Source organism: Ailuropoda melanoleuca, chromosome 8 (assembly GCF_002007445.2).
Source record: "Ailuropoda melanoleuca isolate Jingjing chromosome 8, ASM200744v2, whole genome shotgun sequence".
NCBI lineage: Eukaryota > Metazoa > Chordata > Mammalia > Carnivora > Ursidae > Ailuropoda > Ailuropoda melanoleuca.
The window spans coordinates 53,018,258-53,040,950 of record NC_048225.1 but is presented as its reverse complement, the minus strand read 5'-3'; the positions used below and the strand labels follow the sequence as shown (position 1 = coordinate 53,040,950).

The 22,693-nt window shown below is 35.5% G+C and overlaps 1 protein-coding gene across 2 annotated transcripts in view; it reads left to right on the top strand.

Moving 5' to 3' along the window:
• UVRAG (UV radiation resistance associated) overlaps positions 1–22,693 on the top strand; it is a 298,437-nt gene that overhangs the window by 138,920 nt on the left and 136,824 nt on the right. For both annotated transcript variants that reach the window (XM_034666314.1, XM_034666315.1), the window contains exon 8: positions 14,506–14,632. In XM_034666314.1, coding sequence (XP_034522205.1) covers positions 14,506–14,632 — 127 coding nt within the window. The remainder of the gene's footprint in view (positions 1–14,505; positions 14,633–22,693) is intronic.

Below are 22,693 nucleotides of genomic sequence, written 5' to 3'. Positions count from 1 at the left end.
TCTTACGAAATTTCTGCTGTTGTCATCTTGAATTTTTGCTTACATGTTTTGGATTTTATCAGATGCCTTTCCTGTATCTGTTGATAATTGCATTTTTTTCCATGTTCTTGTATTATGATGGTAAAATACATTTATTAATTTTTGACTGTTAATCCAACGTTTCATTCTTGGGGAAAGCCCCCCTTGTTCCTGAGGAATTATTCTTCTTTATGTGCATTGCCAGATTCAATTTGCTAAAATGTTTAAAGGATTTTTTTTTTTTGAAGATTTTATTTATTTGAGAGAGAGAATGAGCGGGAGAGAGACAGCGAGCACGAGTGGGGGTGGAGTAGAGGGAGAGGGAGAAGCAGACTTCGCGCTGAGCAGGGATCCTGGGACTCTGGGGTCATGACCTGAGCGGAAGGCAGACACTTCACGGACTGAGCACCCAGGCACCCCTGTTTAAAGATTTTTGCATCTATGTTCATGGGGGTTAGTGGTCTATAGTTTTGTCATTTTGCCTGGGTTTGTTGTCAGGGTGATGTTGGCCATAACTAGTGATTTGGGAAGTGTTTTTTCTTCTGTTTTCTAGAAGAGTATGTGTAGAATTGTGTGTAGAACTGGAATAATTTCTTACATGTTTGGTAGAATTTACCATTGAAGCCATCTTGACTTGGGATTTTCTTTGTGGGTTTTGAACTAAGAATTCGGTTCTTTAATAGTTGTAGGTTATTGAAGTTATCTCTGCTTCTGGAGTGAGCTTTAGTAGCTTAGTCTTTCAAGACATTTATGTCCATTTCATTTAAGAGGTTAGTCTTTCTAATTTTAGCTGTTCTCATGGGTGTGTAGTGTTTTCTTATTTTAGTTTATAATTGCATTTCTATGATAAACATTTTTCATATCTTTATTGGTCACTTGTGTATTCTTTAGGAAGTGTAAGTTTGAGTATTTTTGCCCATTAAAAAAATAAGCTAGATTTACAGAAAACTTGCAAAGATAGTTCAGAGAGTTTCCATTTGACTTTCATCTGGTTTCCCTTAATATTAACCTCTTCTACAACCATGTTACATTTGACATGGTCCATTATCAAATGAAGAAATTAACATTGATACATTACCATTAACTGTGGGCTTTATTCAGGTTTCACCAGTGTTTCCACTAATGTCTTAATTTTAAATAAATAAACTTTATTTTACAATAGTAGTAGATTTATGGTACAAAGAGTATACCCTACAACCAGTTTCTCCTGTTACTAACATTTTACCTTAATGTGGTACATTTGTTACAGTTAATGAACCTGTACTGATAAATCATCATTCACTAAAATCCATTCTTTCTTCAGATTTCCTTAATTCTCACTTAATGTTCTTTTCTGTTCCAGGATCCCATGCAGGAAACCATAATAAATTTAGTAGTCATGCTTCCTTACACTCTTCTTGGATATGAAAATTTCTCAGACTTTGTTTTTAATGACTTTGACAATTTGAGGGTTACTAGTCAGGTATTTTGTGGAATATCCCCTAATTGGGATTTGTCTGATGTTTTGCCATGACTAGCCTGGATTTTTTTTGTTGTTGTTCCAGTATCCAGCACAGGATACCACATTGGATTTAGTCATGCCTTCCTAGGCTTCTCTGATCTATGACAGTTTCTCATTCCTTTGTATATTTAAATCACTATTACTAATCAATGTTGATATTTACCTGACTCACTGCTTGGTTAAGGTAGTGTCCCCCAGGTTTATCTACTATACTCCTTTGGAGTATCCTTTCCATACTGAATATTTTGAAAGCAAGTTACTAAATCCAGTCTGGGAGGGGGACTTGCATTCCACCTCCTAGAGGGGCGACTGCCTACATATGTATGTTATTTTGAATTCTTTGTGAGGAAGATTTGCCCCCCACCCCATTTATGTATTCATTCAGTCTATTTACTTATTAGTATGGACTTGAATACATTTATTTTATACTTTAGGTTATAATTGAATACTATGTTATTTATTTTCTTGCTCAACTTGTGGCATCGAGAGCTCTTTCAGGTTGGCTCCTGTGTCCTTTTGGCATGCCTCTCTTTTTTGTTTGTTTTTTAGAGCACTTGCTTAATTTCTGGCACTATATGATCCAGGCTTATCTTGTAATTCCCCTGTCTCAGCCCTGAATCGGCCCTTTTTCCAAGAAGTCCTATTCCTTTCATTGGGTAATGGTATTTAGAAACAAGAGCTGGGCACTGGGAGTGCTTATGGCTACTGGGTTGTAACTGCTTCTAGGCCCTCTCAGTAGACAGAACCAGTGTATGCAAGTGTCTGTCTCTATATATATATTAAAACTAAACAGGAGTTCGTACTAATACCTTCAACTTTAACACCACAGAGTTCATTCTCATCCTTCACTTTGTTTATTTGTAGTATCTTTCTCTGTTAGTGAGAAACCTGGCTCCCATTATCTGTAATTTATTTACATATTTACATATTTTTTCAGTCCTAGTAGTAGTTTCATATTTTCCCCCTCATTTTTAAATGGGATTTCTATCTTCTTGTGTTAAAGAGAGGGGAAGGGGAGGGGGAGAGAGGGGAGGAGAGAGTGTGTGTATATGCACACCGTTTGCATGTATATTTGTATTTTTCCTTTTTCTGGATACAAGTCCCTTTTCTGATATGTATGTTGGAAATATTTTCTTAACGTTCTGTGGCTTGCCTTTTCATGTTCTTAATGATGCCTTCTAAAGAGCAAAAGTTTAAAAGTCTAATGAAATACAATGTATTTTTTAATGTTATTTTATAGGTAGGGCTTTTTGTTCTCTTTATAAGAAATCTTTGACTAACCTAAAGTTGCATCAATTTCTTCTGTGTTTTGTTACAGAAATTTTGTAGTTTGGGGCTTGACATTTAGATCTATGATCCATCTCAAGCTAGATTTTTTGTACAAGTTCAGTAAGGTTCTTTTTGTTCTACATGAATATGCAGTTGATTTAACGTCATTTGTTGAAAAGTCTTTCCTTTCCTAATTGTTTTGAAATGTTTGTCCAAAATCAGTTGACCAAATAAATATGTGTTCATCTATTTCTGGATTCTGTTTTGTTCCACCTATCTATATGTCTACTTTCACCAATACCAAAGTCTCTTACAGATCTGTTGTCTTCAAACCAGGTAGGGCAAGTCCTCCAATTTTGTTCGTTTTATAAAAGTTCCCATGGGTTGTCCAGGTTCTTTGTATTTCCAAGTGAATTGAGAATCAATTTATCCGTTTCTACAAAAAAAAAAAAAAAAAAAAAAAGCCTGTTGCAATTTTGATAAGGATTTGTAGATCAATTTGTGGAGAATTGCCATCTTAGCAATAATGAGTTCCCCAGTCCATTGAACATGGCATATATCTCTTTTATAGACTTTTCTTTAATTCTTTCAATATCTTGCAGCTTTCACTGTAAAGATTTTGGACATCTTTTATTAGAGTCATCCCTAAGTATTTATGTTAGTTTTGGGGGGGCATTCTTGCAAAGGGGATTGTTTTTGAATTTTTTTTATCTGTTTGTTGCTAATAGGAAAGAATACAATTCTTATTAATTTATTAACCTAGTATCTTGCAGTCTTGTTCTATTAACTTTTAGTTCTTGTAGTTATTTTGTATATTTATTGGGATTTTCTGTGTAAACAATCATACCTGCAAACTTGGATTGCCTTGTGTGCTTTATTATTTAATTTTTCTAACTTATTTCAATAGCTAGAACATACAGTACAATATTGAATAAAAGTGATACAAGTGGAAGTCCTTTCTTTGTTCCTGATTGTAGGGGGAAATGATTCCTCCTTTCTTAATTAAGTATAATTGTAGTAATACCCTTTATTGGTGTTAGGAAGTTCCCTCTTACTCCTAGTTTCTGAGAGTTTTTATCATGAATGGATGTTGAATTTTGTCAGATGTGTTTTCTCAATCTATCGAAATAATCATGTGATTTTTCTCCTTGATTCTCCATAATTTAATTTCAGATGTTTAACATTACACTTCTGAAATAACCTGAATTGGTTATAATATATACTCTCTCTTTTTTTTTTTTTGTATCTTGCTGGATTTGATCTGGAAATAATTTAAGGGATTTTATGCTGTATTTATTAGGGATATTGAAATAGAGTGTTTTAAATTACTTTATCAGAATGGTATTAGGTTTATGGTAGCTTGGTAAAATTAGTTGAGCAGTGTTCCTCTTTCCTATCCCATCTTAACCAGAAGCAGAAGTCTCTGCTTTTAATATTTTCTAGTCCTCTTTTGAGATTTCATATCTTTTTATTCATTATGACAGTATTTTACTTTTTCTCACTCAGCGTATTTATAATAGTGGCTTTAAAGTCTTTCTGTGATAATTCTAACATCTGGGTTATCTTGGGTTGGCATATGTTGGCTGTCTTTTCCCTGGAGAGTGAGTCACATTTTCCTGACTCTTCATATTTTGGGTAATACTGCATAGTATCCTGGACGATGTGAATGTAATTTTGCGGAATCTCTGGATTTTGTTACTTTCCTCTGAAGAACATTGATGTTTTCATTTTAGCAGGTAGTTAACTTAGGCTCAAACTGTCATGCCTGCAATGGACATTGGCTCAGATTTCATTCAGTTCAGTACTTTTACCCTTAATGCCCCAACTGCTTTCTTTTTGCTTCATACATCTGTGGTTTAGGATTCAGAGGCTCGTATTGAATTTAAACAGAATCTGGGGTGTTCATTCTCTGGCTTCCTCCATTCTGGTGGCCTTGATTGTCTGATCTCTTTCCTGTGGTTCCTCTGGCCGTAAAGATAGCTGTCTTTCTTTGGAGTTTGCCTGCGGCCACCCTCAGGACAAAGCTACAGAAAAGGGGAAATTCACTTCGTGTATTGGTTGCTTGCACCAGGTTCTGAGTCTCTCCAGAATTTACCTGTCACTGATAAATCTCCAGAATCCTCAGGTAGTAGCTTTTTGTATTTTATCTGGAGTCTGGAGCCTTTATTTATGAGAGAACCAGTTTGTTAGGTGCTCGTTCTCTCACAGCAGAAGTAGGACTTGGGTATATTTTATTATTATGTATCTTTTGCTTTATCTTCCTAGCTTGACCTGGGTTCTAGGTCTTATATTGCCACTGAGTCTATGATATTAATGGGTGGATTAAGTATATTCTAAGGAAATATTTTCCCTTTCTTAGTGGTTGAAAAGGTGTAAGTGCATTGAAAGAACTTATAAATGACATTTAAAAGCAAATTTGTTCTCATAGGACAACTGCCATAGTTCTAAAACTTTTTTTCCAGGTTGCTAATTATTTCCAGGTTTTGTGGGAAAACTAATATAGATGAATGTGCCCTAAGCCACCATTCTCAAACTTTTTGGTCTCAAGACTCCTTTATACTCTTAAAAATTAAGACCTCAAAGAACTTAGCATATATCTGTTGATGATGCCTAGTCTAATAAAAGACAGATGGATTCTCACATTTTTTTCTGCAATCAATCTGTTGTGATACCACAAATCTTAGAGACTCTGGAAAGCTCTGCTATACAGTTAGGAGAAAATGAGAGTGAAAAAGGGAGATAACAGCTTAGTAGTATTATGAAAATATTTTTGATCTCACAGACTCTGAAATGTTCTCAGAAATTCTCATGGTTTCCTGAACTATGCTTTGAGAACATTTTGTCTAAGACTTTTTAGCTCCAATGTGATCTAAAGAAAATTGCTTCCTTTAGTATGTCATTTACAAATTAATCTGTCATTCTGAAATGAATCTTTAACATTGCCCATCATTGTCTTTGTAAAGACCCATAAATAGGAATGTGTGTGCTTGCAAATAGATGAAACTATCTCTGATTTTCAAAACAGATACGTGTTGTATAAAAACACTAAAATCCAACTAAAAGTGATCCATTGGAGATGCACATGTGACATTAACTAGGAGTAAACAAATAAATAGAACACAGAAACCCATTAGAAGATACTTAGGGAAGATTAAGGTCTTTGAACTCTTGTGTTAGATGCATGGAAAGGAAGCAGAACCAGATCCCACTTGGGCAGGTTTGTTTACTCTACTCATCAGAAATTAGAGCCAACCATCCTGGTTTTGAATGACTTGATACATTTCTGTAAGTGGTCCAGTTTCTGCACATGGACCATAACACAAACACACTGTAAACATGCCTTCCTGTATTAGTTTAGTATTTAGATTAACTTGTACCCTTGGTTCTTTGATTCTAGAAGATATTTCCCAATGTGAGCATATACCCTGGAATAGAGCAGATTAACCCTCTAAGTAGGCATATCTCTATGTTCTGTGAAAAGTTGTTTTCCTTTTCTTGTTTTTGTTCTTTTTTTTTTCTCTCTGCCCAGGTAGAATTCAGTTTGCATATTTTATGGAGAAATTCAAGTTATGAAGATTGAACACCTCTTTTTGGGAAAAGATTGCTTCCTAAGATTTTACATATTTTTTTCTCTCAGTGATGTAAAAACATACTCGTGTGTCATGATCACACTATTGAATTACTAAAGAAACCCAAATTGTTTCTTGATTCCTTTCTCTTTAATGATAAACAACCTCACTGACTTTGGTCTTTGTTTTTACAGTGGATTAACAGGGCAAAATGGCTCTTACCTCCATTAGACCCAAGCTCTTAGAAAGCAGACACCCTTTCTCATTCATTTAGAAGCACATAGTATGCCCTTCATAAATTTTTGCTTTGTTCAAGAAAAATTGTTTAGGAATGTTTCATATTTCATAGAGTTTTCCAGTCAAATATAATAATGATGATTGGGAATAAGCTTTTGTGCTTGTTTTCTTGGCTTGAATGTCTTTAACAGATAATCATGCCATCTGTTTAGAATCAGTATTTTAGTGATGAGGAAGAAAGCATTTTGGGTGAGAAATGATAGCTATAAAGTACTTTCCACACAACTGCCAAGTCATTTTTCCGTTTCCATTTTCCTTGCTTCAGCAAGGCCGTACCGTTACTCATCACCCTGAGCGCTCTTGTTTCTTCATTATCTGTGAGTCAGATAGAGATGCTGACTTTCATCTTTTAAAGTTTTTCACCACCTTGGTAAACCTATTTAGTTAACTTAATGAAAATATTTTTTTCTCATTACAGTTTTAATTAGTATATGTTTTAGGAAGGAGACAAGAATTTACTAGGTACAGCCAAATATTACTGTTTGGTCAAGATTTATGGCATGGAAAATCATGTAAAGTATATTATTGACACTTGATAAAGACCAGGAGAGAGGGCACACATATTCATAGGGCAGTAGTTGTGTGTGAATGCAAACATGTGCAAGCACATATATGTTTGTTGTGGGGGAAGGATTTCAGATTTTATCTGGAGGCAAATTCTGGCCTCCAAAGCTATTTGGATTGAAAGAGAGTCTGAGTAAAATTTAGAGTGTGGTTTCATAGGTTTGGTAGGAAGTATTTTAATGGAAAGATAAGTTAATAAACTTATTTAGCAAACTTCATTGTATCTCTGGTTGAATGTGTCTGGGTTTTGTTTTATCAAATGAACATTCAGTAAAATCGACTCTTTTGAGGTATAGTTCTATCACTTTTTAAAAAATAAGCTTTATTTTTTAGAGTAGTTTTAGGTTTACAGAAAAATTGTACAGAAAGTTATTTCCTCTCTTCTCCTCTCCGTTTCTTTTGTTCTTAACATCCTATATCAGAGTAATAAATGTGTTACAATTCTTGAACTAATATTGGTACAATATTAACTTAAGTCTGTAGCTTACATTAGTATTTGCTCCCTGTTGTACAGTTCTCTAGGTTTTGACAAATACACAGTGATATGTATCCACCATTGCAGTGTCATGCAGTGTAATTACACTGGCCTAAAAATCCCCTAGGATGAGTCTACCTTTTCATCCTTTTCCACCTCTCTTAGAACCCCTGGCAGCCATTGATCTTTTTATTGTCTCCATTGTTTTGCCCTTTTCAGGAACGTCATATACTATGTAGCCTTTTCAGATTGGCTTCTTTTACTTAGCAATATGCATTTAAGGTACCTCCATGACTTTTCATAGCTTGGTAACTCATTTCTTTTTATTGCTGAATAGTACTCCATTGTATAGATATGCCACAGTTTGTTTAACTGTTGTATTGGTTGCTTCCAAGTTTTGGCAATTATGAATAAAGCTTCTATAGACATTCATGTGTAGGTTTTTGTGTGGACATAAGTTTTCAACTCATCTGGATAAATTTTCAGGAACATGAATGCTGGATCATATAGTAAGCCTATGTTTAGTTTTGTGAGAAACTGCCAGATCATCTTTTAAAGTGGCTGTATCATTTTGCTTTGCAACCAACAATGAATGACAGTTCCTGTTGGTCCACATCCTTGCCAGCATTTAGTATTGTCAGTGTTTTGGATTTTAACTATTCTAGTAAATATATGTAGTATGTCACTGTTGTTTTAATTTGCAGTTCCCTGATGACATATGATGTTGAGCATCTTTTCATATGCATGTTTGCCTTCTTTGATGAGGTGACAGTTCAGATTTTTGCCCATTTTTTAATTGGGTTGTTTATTTACTTATTGTTGAGCTTTTAGGGTTTTTGTGTATATTTTGGATATCATTCCTTTATCAAGTAAGTGGTTCTCAAATATTTTCTCCCAGTTTGTAGCTTATCTTTTCATTCTTTTAATAGTGGTTTTGCAGAACAGAAGCTTTTTTTTTTTTTTTTTAAGATTTTATTTATTTATGTGACAGAGAGACAGCCAGCGAGAGAGGGAACACAGCAGGGGAGAGGGAGAGGAAGAAGCAGGCTCCCAGCCAAGGAGCCCAGTGTGGGACTCGATCCCGAAATGCCAGCATCACGCCCTGAGCCGAAGGCAGACGCTTAACGACTGCGCTACCCAGGCGCCCCCCTGCAGAACAGAAGTTTTAATTTTAATGAAGGCCAACTTAGATTCTTCTTTCATGGTCATGCACATGATGTTGTATATAAAGTCTTCTCCAAGCCTAAAGTCACCTAAATTTTCTAGTGTTATCTTCTAGGATTTGTATGATAATTTTTTTAATAATAATATTTTTTATTATGTTAATTACCATACAGTACATCCCTGGTTTTTGATGTAAAGTTCCATGATTCATTACTTGCGTATAACACCCAGTGCACCATGCAATACGTGCCCTCCTTACTACCCATCACCAGCCTATCCCATTCCCCCCTCCACCGAAGCCCTCAGTTTGTTTCCCAGAGTCCATAGTCTCTCATGCTTCATTCCCTCTTCTGTTTACCCCTCCTTTCTTCTTCCCTTTCTTCTCCTACTGATCTTCCTACTTCTTATGTTCCATAAATGAGTGAAGCCATATGATAAATGAGTGAAACCATATGTGTATGATAATTTTTTTAAAAGATTTTATTTATTTATTTGAGAGAGAGAATGGAGCAGAGGGCGAGGGACAAGCCGACTCCAGGCTGAGTGCAGAGCCTGATGCAGGGCTCAATCCCATGACCCTGAGATCATGACCTGAGCTGAAATCAAGAGTCCGACACTTAACCTATTGAGCCACCCAGGCATCCCATATATGATAATTTTTTATTTCACATTAGTTCTGTGATCCATTTTGAGTTAATTTTTATGAAAGGTATAAGGTCTGTATCTAAATATTCTGTTTCATTTTGTTTTGTTTGTATGCAGCTGTCCAGTAGTTACAGCATCATTTGGTGTAAAGGCTGTCCTTTTTCCATTGAATTCCTTTGACAAAGATCAGTTGACTGTATTTGTGTGTGTGTTTCTGGGCTATCTATTTCTGTTCCATTGATTTATTTGTCTATTCTGTGTCCATATCAAACTGCCTTGATTATTGTAGCTTTATGGTTAAGTTCTAGCATTAGATAGTGTCAGTCTTCTAACTTTGTTCTTTTTTCAGTGTTGAGCTATTCTGGGCTTTTTGCCTTCCTATATAAACTTTACAATCAGTTTGTTGGTATCAACAAAATAACTTGCTGGGATTTCACTGGATATGTAGGTCAAGTTGGGAAAAATTGACATCTTAAAAATTTTGTCTTCCTATCGTTGAATATGGACATTCATTTATTTGGATCTCCTTTGATTTCTTTCATCAGTTTTTCAGTTTTACTTTGTTAGGTTTATACCTAAGTCTTTCATTTTTTTATTCTAATGTAATGTTGTGTTTTAGATTTCATATTCTAATTGTTCCTTGCTGTTACATAAGAAAGAAATGGACTTTTTTGTATTAACCCCGGATTGTGCAACCTTGCTATAATCACTTATTACTTCCCAGGAGGCTTTGGGTTTTGTTTTGTTTTTTGATGGGGGTTGATTCTTTGCGATTTTCTACATAGATAATCAAATCGTCTGTAAACAGAGATGACTTTATTTCTTTTTTCCCAGTCTGATAGTTTTTATTTCCTTTTCTTGCTGTATTGCATAATTAGGATTTTCAGTACATGTTTCATAGAGTGGTGAAAGGGAAGGAACATCCTTGTCTTGTTCTCCAGTGTAGGGAGAAAGCATCTGGTTTCCTACCATTAAGTATAGATGATCCCCTATGTAAGATTTGACTTTATGATGGTGTGAAAGTGATAAACATTCAGTAGAAACTGTACTTCAGATTTTGAATTTTGATCTTTTCCCGGACTAGCAATATATGGTATGATGCCTGGCAGCAGTAAAAAACCACAGTTGTCAATCAGCCACATGATCATGAAGGGAAACAACTGATACACTTATAACCATTCTGTACCCTTGCAACCATTCTGTTTTTCATGTTTCAGTACAGTATTCAATAAATTACATGACAGTTAACACTTTATTATAAAATGGGTTTGTGTTAGATGATTTTGCCCAACTGTAGATTAATGTAAGTGTTCTGAGCACATGTAAGGTAGGCTAGGCTAAGCTATGGTGTTCAGTAGGTTAGGTGTATTAATTCAACTTACAATATTTTTATTTTTTTTATTTTTTTAAAGATTTTTAATTTATTTGACAGAGATAGAGACAGCCAGCGAGAGAGGAAACACAAGCAGGGGGAGTGGGAGAGGAAGAAGCAGGCTCATAGCAGAAGAGCCCGATGTGGGGCTCAATACCAGAACACCGGGATCATGCCCTGAGCCGAAGGCAGATGCTTAACCACTGTGCCACCCAGGCGCCCCTACAATATTTTTAGTTTATAATGGGTTTATTGGGACATAACCCCATCATAAGTTGAGGAAGGAACTGTATGATGTTAGCTGTAGGTTTTCTGGCAAATATTCTTTACAAGTTGAGGAAGTTTTCCTTTATTCTTAGTTTGCTGAGAATAAAGGAGTTTTTATCATAAATGGGTGTTGAATTTTGTCATATGCTTTTTTGGCACGTATCGATACGATTATATGACTTTTCTTTTTTGCCTCGTTGACAGGGTGAATTTCATTCATTACTGAATGTTCAACCTGTCTTGTGTACCTGGAATAAATTCCATTTGGCTATGGCATGTAATTCTTCTTATACATTATTTGATTTGATTTGCTACTATTTTGTTGATGAATTTGCATCTGTGTTTATGAGAGATTGGTCTGTAATTTTCCTTTCTAGTAATGTCTTTGTTTGATTTTGGTATTAGGGTGATGTTGGCCTCCTAGAATGAGTTAGGAAGTTCTTCAATATTTTGGAAGGGAGTTTAAAGAATTAGTTTTATTTATTTATATGTTTGGTAAAATTCACCAGTGAAACCATTTGGGCCTGGTATTTTCCATTTTAAAAGGCTATTAGTTATTGATTTAATTATTTCATATATAGGCCCTTTCAGATTATTTCTCCTATTGTGAGTTTTAGTAGATTGTCTTTCAAGGAATTGGTCCATTTCATCTAAGTTACCAAATCCGTGGCCATAGAGTTGTTTATAGTATTCTTTAATTATTCTTTTAATGTCCATGGGATCAGTTGTGATGGCTCCTCTTTCATTCCTCTTACTAGTAATTTCTGTCTTTCTCTTTTTCTTGGTTAGCCTGGCTAGAATTTTATCAAAGTTATTGGCCTTTTCAAAAACCCAGGCTTTGGTTTTATTTGTGATTTTCTCCATTTAATTTATTCTCTTTGGGGTTCATTAACTTCTTGAATTTGTAGATGTATTTCTTTGCCTAATTTGGGAAGTTTTACATCATTATTTCTGTGAGTACTTTTTCACTTCTGCTATATTTCTTTTCCCCCCCTGTACTGGATGATACAAATATTAGATCTTTTTATATAGTTCTACAGACCCTGAGGCTGGTTTTTTTTTCCCCCCACAGTCTGTTTTCTGTCTCTTGTTTTGATTGGGTAGTTTCTATTGTTCTGTTTTCCAACTTAAAGATTCTTTTTTCTGTCTTCTACATTCTGCTGTTGAGCTCATTCATTAAGTTTTTTATTCCAGTTATTTTCAGCTCTAAAATTTCCACTTTTTTTTTTAACTGGAGGGGATTATGCTAAGTGGAATAAAATTTCTATCTGATTCTTCTTTATATTTCAATTTCTTGACTGAGACTTTCTGTTTCTTTACCAAGATGTTCTATTTTTTCATTTGTTTCAAGGATGTTCTTAATTGTTATTGAAGCACTTTTATGATAGCTGCTCCTAGGTCTTTGTGAGATAATTGTAACATGTCTGTCATCTCAGTATTGGTATCTCTCTCTCTCTCTCTTTTTAAAGATTTTATTTATTTATTTATTTGAGAGAGAGAGAGAGCACAAGCAGGGGCGAGGGAGAGGGTGAAGAAGGCTCCCTGCTCAGCAGGGAGCCTGACATGGGGCTTGATCCCAGCACCCTGGGATCATGACCTGAGCTGAGGGCAGATGCTTAGTATTGGTGTCTCTTAATTATCCTTTTTCATTTACTTTGACATATTTCTGGTTCTTCTTATGATGAGTGATTTTTGATTGAAACTTGCACATTTTGGGTATTACGTTATGAGCCTCTAGATCTTATTTAAACCTGTTTAATCTGGCTTTTTCTGACACCTCTTTCTCTGATAGGGAAGGGAGAGATGCTATCTCATTACTGCCAGGTGGGTATAAAACTCCAGGTTCCTCAAGAGCTTCCATTAACACCCAAGTGGCAGGAGTGTGGCAGAGGAGGGCATCCTTACTTTTGACCAGGACTGGGAGGTCTAGGTCTCCACTAGGCCTCCACTACTACTGACCTGGCTAAGAGGTGTAGGAATACTTTGATTTTGTTCCAAACATGTCCTCCATTGATAGCATGCTAAATTGGCTGGCCTCATTAACACTATGTAGTAAGGAAAGTTCTCACTTAAGCCTTCTCTGATATCACTCCAAAGGGAGAGAGAAGATTATCTCATTATTGCTGTAATTCCAGGCTCCCCTTGTGGTGTCCACTGGTGATACTGTGGTTGGTTACCAGCTGGAAGGAGTGAAAGCCCCAGGTCCCTGCTTGACTTTCTCTGAAATCTGTGAGATATTAGAACACCTTGGTTCACTTTGGCAATGATGGAAATCAGTTTTGTTTCTATGGATTTGCCTAATATGGACATTCCTATATATATGGAGTTTGTGGCCTTTTAAAACTGGCTTCTTTTACTTAGTGTACAGTGTTTTCTTTTCCTTTTTTAAAGATTTTATTTATTTATTTTAGAGAGAGTGAGAGAGAGAGCACAAGCAGGGGGAACAGCTGAAGGAGAGGGGGAAGCAGGGACTCAACACGGGGCTGAATCCTAGGGCCCTGAGATCATGACCTGAGTCAAAGGCAGATGCTTATCTGACTGAGTCACCCACGTGCCCCAGTATAATGTTTTCAAGGTTCATCCATATTGTAGCATTCATGAGTACTTCATTTCTTTTATTGCTAGATAATATTCCATTGTGTGGATGTATCACATTTTGTTTCTGTTTATCAAGATGATGGACATTTGGACTCCACCGTTTGGCTATTATAAATAATGCTGTTATGAAAATTCATATTCAGGCTTTTGTATGGACATGTTTTCAGTTCTCTTGGGGGTGTACTTAGCAGAATTGCTGGGTCCTGTGGTATCTCTGCGTTTAAGTTTTTGAGAACTCCATTTCTTTTTTTTTTTTTTTAAAGATTTTATTTATTTATTCGACAGAGATAGAGACAGCCAGTGAGAGAGGGAACACAAGCAGGGGGAGTGGGAGAGGAAGAAGCAGGCTCATAGCAGAAGAGCTTGATGTGGGGCTCGATCCCATAACGCCGGGATCACGCCCTGAGCCGAAGGCAGACGCTTAACCGCTGTGCCACCCAGGCGCCCCTGAGAACTCCATTTCTAAAAGATTAATTTTTGTCTTAATTGTATTGTGATCTCAGGAAAGAGACCTGAGATACTTTGTAGTATTCTGGGTTTCTTAGAAAGAACTGTCCCCAGACTTCAGGTTTATTCTTTGCTTGTATCTGCATTCTTTCCATTAAAATGGCAGGTGCTGATAATTAAGTTCCTCAAGAGGTCTATAAATTAGATGGATATTAAAGTGCTTTACACTGTTATTCATTTGGAGACACTGTGAATGTATAATTATTCATAGTCATGACTTTCATAGTCGTAAATTTACCTGTGCTTTTTAATTATTTAGAGAAAACAAAGTGAGTGCTTGCAATTAAAAATTTTGGTGCTTCAAAATGAACTGGAAAGACAGAAGAAAGCTTTGGGACGGGAGGTGGCATTACTGCATAAGCAACAAATTGCATTACAGGACAAAGGTGAGTAAAAATACCGTACAAACAGTTTAATCTCTACATTCAGTTTTCCTTCTCCATAGGCTCAAGTAGTCATCTTTGTACAAATACGATGATATGATTTTTAAAATTTTTTGGAAGTATTTTGAAGGTGGTACATACAGAAAGGTATATAAAGACACACACACACACACACACAATATATTTCAAAATTTCAAAATGAGCGCTCTTACGTAGGCAACATCTCCACTGGGAAACAGGGCATTACAAGGAGCCCAGAACCTCAGAAACTTCCTTGTGTTCTCTTCTGTTTCGAACATCTCGAGCCAGACTAACCACTCACAACCTTGACTTATTACCCCAAAATTGGTTTTGCTTCACCTTAAACTTTATGCAAGTAGGATCATGTAATATGTACATTTTATATGCTGGCTTCTGTTCAACATTTTCTTTGTAAGTTTCATCCTAACCTGCATGTACTGTAGTCTTAGTTCATTCTTACTGCCAGTAGTATTCCATTGTGCAAATATAAATATGAGTTTATTTATTCTGGCTTTTGGCTTTTGGTAATTTCTAGTTCAGAACTATTAAATAATGCTTCCGTGAACTTTCTCATACATCCTTCTTAATGAAGATTTTTTTATGCATTTCTTTTGGATATAGACTTAGGAGCAGAATTGCATAGTCACAAGATAGGCATATCTTTAGCTTTAGTAGATTGTGCCAAAAAGTTTTCCAAAGCACTCGTGCCCAGTTTGCTTCCTCTCCCCGCAGCATGTATCTGATCTCTTGTCCTGTTTCCTTGTTAGCACTTGGAACTGTCTTTTGTATTTTAGCCTTTCTAGTGGGTATGTTGTAGTATCTCCTTGCAGTTTTAAATTTGATAGCCCTGAAAACTAATGAAGTTGAACACTATTTCATGTTTCTTGCTGACTGGGATACACTCCTTTGTGTAGTACCTGTTGAAATCTTCCTGCCACAACCTTCCCACCTACACACACACACACACACACACACACACACACCCCAACACACCCCCTGGCTTTTTTTTTTTTTTTGGATAGTAGTTCTTTATATATTCTAGATAAGGGGTCTTTGTTTGAAATATACATTTAAAAATGTATTCTCCCTTTCTGTGGCTTGCTAGTTCATTCTCTAATGATACCTTTACATGAACAGAAGTTCCATTTTGTCAATCTTTCCTTTTATAGTTAAGATTTTTTATGTCCAGTTTAGGAAATATTTGCTGATTTTAATGTCATAAAGGTGTCATTCTGTATTTTTTTAAGCACTTTACTATTTTACTTTTTACATTTATATTTGTAATTCATCAGGATTTGATTTTTTGTGTATGATATCAGATAAGATTCATTTTTTTCATACAAATAGTCAGTTGACCCAGTACCATTTATTGAAAACTTTTCTCCCTTGCACTGCAGGTTCACTTTTGTCATGAACTGGTGGCCATGAACTTATGTGTCTGTTACAGGACCCTCTGTTCTGGGATCTGTTTGCCTGTTCCTTAGCTGTTATCTCACTGTTTTAATTTCTCTTGTGTTCTAATTGGTCTTCGTATCTATTAAGTTCTTCTGCTTAGTTGTTCTTTTTCAAGATCACCTTTCTTCATTAGCAAGGATGGAAGTCTGCTTTTTTGTTTTTATGGTTGTGCCTGTTCTGTACATTTCATATAAATAGAGTCTGTGGCCATTAGCGTGACCAATAACCGGCTTATTCTTGTCCTTTTGCATTTTCATATGGTTCTACACGGAAAAGAAAATCTGGCTAGTATTTTGATTGGGACTACATTTAATATATTTATCAATACAATTGGGGGTAATGGACATCTCTACAATATTGAGTCTTCTAACCCAAGGAAATGGGATATGCCTTTGTTTATTAAATCATTACAAAACATGATTGAAATAAACTAATTGTTAGCACATGGATGTTTCCCATGATTTATTGAATTTATTTCTATTTTTTAATGTTTTATGATACTATTGTAAATACGTTTAAATTTTGTCTTCTACTTTTTGCTGATATATAGAAATACAATTGATTGTTTTAAAGTGGTATTGATTTTTATTATATGTGCAAATTCCTACATCACATCCTGGCTCAGCATGACTTATGAACGCCTCCCATGACTCAACGTCAATCTGAATGCTTCAGCTATAAAGAACTTCTTTTAGTTTCTTAAATATGTTTCAGTCTGTCTTGCCTGGATTTAAGCCTCTGTTTAAATGTTACTTTATCCAGGAAATTTTGCACTGGCTCCCTTTCCCTTTTCCTACCTTGCCCCCTTCATTAGATGTACTACTGTGTGTTTCCATAGCATCCTGTGTTTTTCCATTATAGCATTGTAATTATTAGTTTATCCCCTCCTCTAGACACTAAGATATCTGAGGGAAGACATTGCCCATGTACTATGTTAAATACTCTTCTAATCTTAAGGCATGGTACAGTGCCTGGGATGTAGTAAGCATTGAATGAATATTTACTGAATGAATATATCATATTCATGGTTATCAGTCTAATGTCATGGGCATCATTGCTAAAGAATAAAGGCTTCTGTAGCTTCTAGCTTAGCATTCATTGGGGAAAACTAATACTCTCATGTGAAACACTGTAGAAGAAAAACACTATATATATTGCTTGGCAGTGATTGTTAAAACTATCTGCACTGCAACACACCTTGCATATTGATTTTTAGACATGAGAGTCTGATGGGATAATGCCACATAAAGTCATGAGACATTGTGAGCGAAGTCCATTTCCAGAGTCTCTGTTGAGTGACTCCAAGTAACTAGATAGCTGTGTACATACAAGTCCTGCTTTAAGAGGTCTTCTCTTCTGGGAGAAGACACATTTCTTATGGTGCTTTGGAATTTTTATTATACTCAAATTGCCTGCTACTTGTAACGTGTATTTCTGCATATCTTTTTTTAAGGTCATCAGTTTTTAAAAATGAGAACACTATGGAGTTTGAGAGGGGATCAGGGCATTTGCCATTTTCTAAAAGGAGAATTAATAATACTAAAAGCTATAATGTTTCAGTTACCATACTTATCACTATATAGATATGATGTTATTTAATCACAACAATAATTCCATGAGGAAGTACTATTATTGTTGACACTTTGCAGTTGAGGAAACTCTAGGTCAGGATCAGAGACATTAAATACCTTTCTTAAATTCACACAGGTAGCGCCAGGTGATGTTGGGATTAAAATCCGTTGATTCCAAAACTCTAATTCAGTGTATAATACTACATTTTACCAGAGGTATGCTGTGTAAAGCCTGGGAAATGTATATTATTAATAGCATATAGTAAAAAGATAAGGAGATATAGTGTTCCCCTTATGTTCCCAACTGTGTTTTTCTTATAATGATAGAGTGAAGTCCCAGGAAGAAGATCATCAGCCTGTAAACAGGTGAAATTATAAACAGTGATTTCTATCCCATTTAAAAGACTGAGTGTAATAATAATTGCTCATGTTTATAGAATACTCATTACTGTGAGGCAGTGTCTTGTGTTTTCTTTTCTTTTCTTTTCTTTTCTTTTCTTTCTTTTTTTCTTTCTTTCTTTTCTTTCTTTTCTTTCTTTTCTTTCCTTTCTTTCCTTTCTTTCGTAAGATTTGACNCTCATGTTTATAGAATACTCATTACTGTGAGGCAGTGTCTTGTGTTTTCTTTTCTTTTCTTTTCTTTTCTTTCTTTTTTTCTTTCTTTCTTTTCTTTCTTTTCTTTCCTTTCTTTCCTTTCTTTCGTAAGATTTGACAGAGAGAGCACAAGCAGGGAAAGCGGCAAGGAAAGGGATAGGGAGAAGCAGGCTCTCTACTGAGTAAGGGCCTGCTGGTATTGGTAACATGAAGTGGGAAAATGTATTTGTCACCTGTGCTTGTAGCTTTGATTTAGCATGTTTGCTAATCATTTGTGAAATGATTTGCTAATGTGAGTATTACTGATGGCATCTTAAATATTATGACTTCTCTTTGGAACTTGGTGCTTATCTAGGCACTTGGTTCTCAGCCCAAGAGTTCAGTAGGATACAAAGTCAGTAATATATGATATTTAATCTTTGCTACTGATTCTTCTGAATGATCATAAAAGAATTATTTAGCTTCTGCGTCCTTTTACACATATGTGTAGTAAGGATAGCAGCTCATAATAGTGCCATAGGGATTAATTTGTGTAAACATTTGGAAGAATCCAGGCGATGATTATATATTTTATATTTTTGTTTATAAAACTTTATTACAGTAGGATGATATCTTGGAAAGAGGCAAGAAGATAATTTCTATCCATGCTGCTGACTTGCTGAGTGTCCACATACTCTCAGGGGCCTTATTACTCCACACCTATAAGTTTCCCCTTCCCACACCTCAAAGGCAGCGGAGTTCAACTTGTCTGCAGCAACTTCCAGCTGGGCCATGAGCTGTTCTCTTCAGTATTAATGTTTATTAACATATGCATTTTCATTGTTGGCAGATATTAGTAGTTTAACTTATGATGTTAATAAAAAACAGATTTTCCCTCATCAGTGTCTCAAACCAAATAATCTTCCCATTAATTAATTATATGTTGGTTTACAGGGTCTGTTGCCTTAACTCAACCCCCAAATCTTTGAGAAGCAACACTCTATCTAAATTAGTTTGCTTGAAATTTGGTTTAGAAAACGGTATGAAACATTGGTCTTAAGGAAATGTGTTTAGGTTATAACCTAAACACGTTTTATAAATGTTGATAAAATCTAAGAACTCTTCAGTGGTGCCTGGAGAGTGGTACGAACTTTATAAAAGCAGAGCTCTCTAAGCTTCATAGGAAGAGGCTGCTTTTTAATGAAGTTAGTTTTATTGATAGTAACAATAACGTGTATGAGGTACTTTATAGTTAGAAAGTGCTTGCACAGAGATTATCGTATTTGATCTTTAAGGTATCCCTGAGAGCTAGGTATGGCAAATATTGTTATCTTCATTTTATGTATGAGATACGGAGAAGATAAGTGACTTGGGCCAGGTATGAACAGATAGTTAGGAGCAAAGTTGGGAAGTGAACCTAGACCTTTTGTCTCTAAAATCTGTGCTTTTGTCAGATTCCATATTATCTAAAACCTTACAAAATACATTCATTTAAACCCTACATAAATCCTAAAAAGTGGGTAACTTTTATTGAAATCCCATAACATGCTAGATACTTCACTTACGGTATATCATTTAGTTCTTCAAAGAGTCCTAAGAGAATATTTTTACCCCCTTTTTCCAGATGAGAAAAATTGGGCCTCAGAGACATTTAGCACAAATAATAACAGAACCAAACTCAAATTTAGGTTTCTCTGACTCCAACACCTGTCTTGTTTCCACTAAACAGAATATTGTTGCTTTCTCTAGTACGTGCCCAACAGAAAGATTGACTGATGATTTGCTACTTTTCCATTTGGCCCGTGGACTGTTAGATAAAGAACTTTGTTCTACTCTATTCCTTTTTATTACAGGATAGGTGAAGTGATTTTGTCCCAAAGATGTCTTTGATTTGGCTGCATCTTAATTTATTAAGAGATCTGGATTAAAGATCTGCCATTCTCTCAATTTGCCCTGAGACAAGTCATTCAACCTTTTTGGTCTTCTCTTCACAAACAAAAAATTTTGAATTATACAATCCAGATTTCTTACACCTCTAATATTCTAGTTATCTCAGAAGGATTAGATTGGCAAAAAGGAGAAGGAATCTGTTAATCTTTTTTATGAATCTCTTTATCTTTCCAAGTCTGATGCCAACAGTGTATTTCCCAGCAATGAAAGGTACAAAAATAGAGAGATTCTCTGACCCCATGTGTGTCTGTGTGTCTATAGATGTTGTTTACTAACTGGAAAGCCACGTGGTGGGACCTTCTGTGCTGTAGTGTGTAGAAGTCATCTATGTCAGTTTTCATTGCTTAGATTTAGGGGGAGAAATCCTCTTGGTAATTTCAGCAAATAGACAGTTTTGATCCTTTATTGCCAAAAATAAGAAATGTTTTATATGAAGTTCCCATCAATTATGATCATTTTTTATTGTCATTTTGTAATAAATTTGAGTAAGATGAACTGTGTATCTAGTTCTATTTAATTAGCTTCTTTTTGGTCAGTAAAATACTGTGCTCTTTTTTAATAAAAGAGGAATCACACAATATATTTAAATTGGGGCTTAGTTTCTATTAAAAGGTCGTAGATTTCTATTTGAATTTATAGACATTATTAAGCATTATGTAACAATTTTCTCCTCTTACATCATAAGGTCACAAATTGAAAAATTACCTTACTGATTTTATAATTCAAAATGTATTTATTTGAAATGATGGCAGAATGTAAATTTTATTAGCCTGTATGTATATTCTGAAATTTTTATAGCCGTCTGACAGAAATTCCTAAACAGACGTCCTTAAAAATTATTAATATCTGCCTTTCAAAAACTTCTGAACCTGAGGACAGTTTTTCCCGAGGGTTTATGCTATTAAAGTTTCTTTACTTTGAGCTGTTGACATTGTATGCAGTATGTGAAAGCAGACAATTTGGCAGTGGGGAGGACAAATGTGGGTCCTGAGTAAACTTCAGATTTTCTTTTCAGAATGATTCTGTTTCCATATATTTGTAATGATTTATTTCAGTAATATCTTAACTGGATTGTAGGGAAGGTAAACTATCATATTTTAATCTTCCTCTTTTGCAATGGGAGGTATAGATAGGCAGAAATAAGCCACCTGACAGAATTTTCTTTGGGTTGCCATCATTTTTCCTCCACTTCCAAAAAGCTAGATGTGGCATTTACAAAAAATGCATTTGCAATTAGATGGTTCAACATAGAAATAAGAAGCGGTCAGAAGGCATGTAAAGGAAATAGAAAGAACATTGGGTGTGTGTGTGTGTGCATGTGCACCTTTGTCAAGCCCTTTATTCATCATTTATGGAACACCTATAAAGACCCCAGCACCATGTAAAATGTTAGAAACATAACAACAGGTGTGATAAGTATATGACACAGCTATTTCGAAGGTGTTATAGGAGCACAGAGGATAAGTGCCTGAAAGTCAACACCAGATAAAGGTGACACTTAGGCTGAGTCTAAAAAATACCTGATGTATAGCTAGGGGGAGAAGGTGAGACTTTCCAGTTAGAGGGAACACTATACAGAAGCATAGAAGTAGGTTAGAAAATTGCAGGTAATTCTAGCAAAGCTACAACTAAGGATATTTAAATAAGGGTCCATAGCAGAGGCCAGAGGGGTAAAGAATGACCTAATCATAAAGGAAGTTTTTGTTGAAAGGTCTGGAGATCTACTGAAATAACTTAAACAAATTTCTCAAAGATAAAAAGTAGATGGGACCATATAGATGACTACAATACAGAATGGGGATTAAATATATATTTTAGAAAGTTCTCTTTGACGAGTTGAGGATAGAGAACTGTTAGGGAGTTATTACAATAATCTAACCCTTCCATAATTAAAATTGAAACAGATTGGCAATGTAAAGGGAGGAGGGAGTGTGTAGGGTCAAGAAATATTTCAATGATAGACTCTACGGTTAATGGCTTGGTGGGTTTGAGGAGAGAGGGAGAGAAGGATTTAGGATGGTTTCCAATTTCTATTTTTGACAACTGGCCAGATGATTAAACCAAGACAAATGCTGGAGGAAAGGCAGATTGGGGTAAAGAGAAAAAAAGGGAGAATTAATTAAGACTTCCAATTTTGGATACTTACCTAGTGTGTAAGACAGGAAACAAGAAACCAAATAAAGTAAATATCGGGTTGTGACAAGTACTAAAAACAAGCTGTGGTGATAGATGGTAACTGTGGGAGACCGTTTCTACAGAGATTGCTCAGAAAAGGTTTGCCTGAGGAGCTCAGCCTTGAAGATAAGAAATGCTGGAAATTGGACTGTGGAACAGAAGAGAGGCCACTGTAGCTGGAACATAATTTGTTAGGAAGAGAACAGTGTGACTGACGTGGGTTGGAATGAAAAGGAATTCAGAGTTTGTAAAATGAAGTTGTTTGCCTTACCCACTGAACAGGAGAAGAAGGCTAAGAAAATGGCCCAGGGGCAGGTTT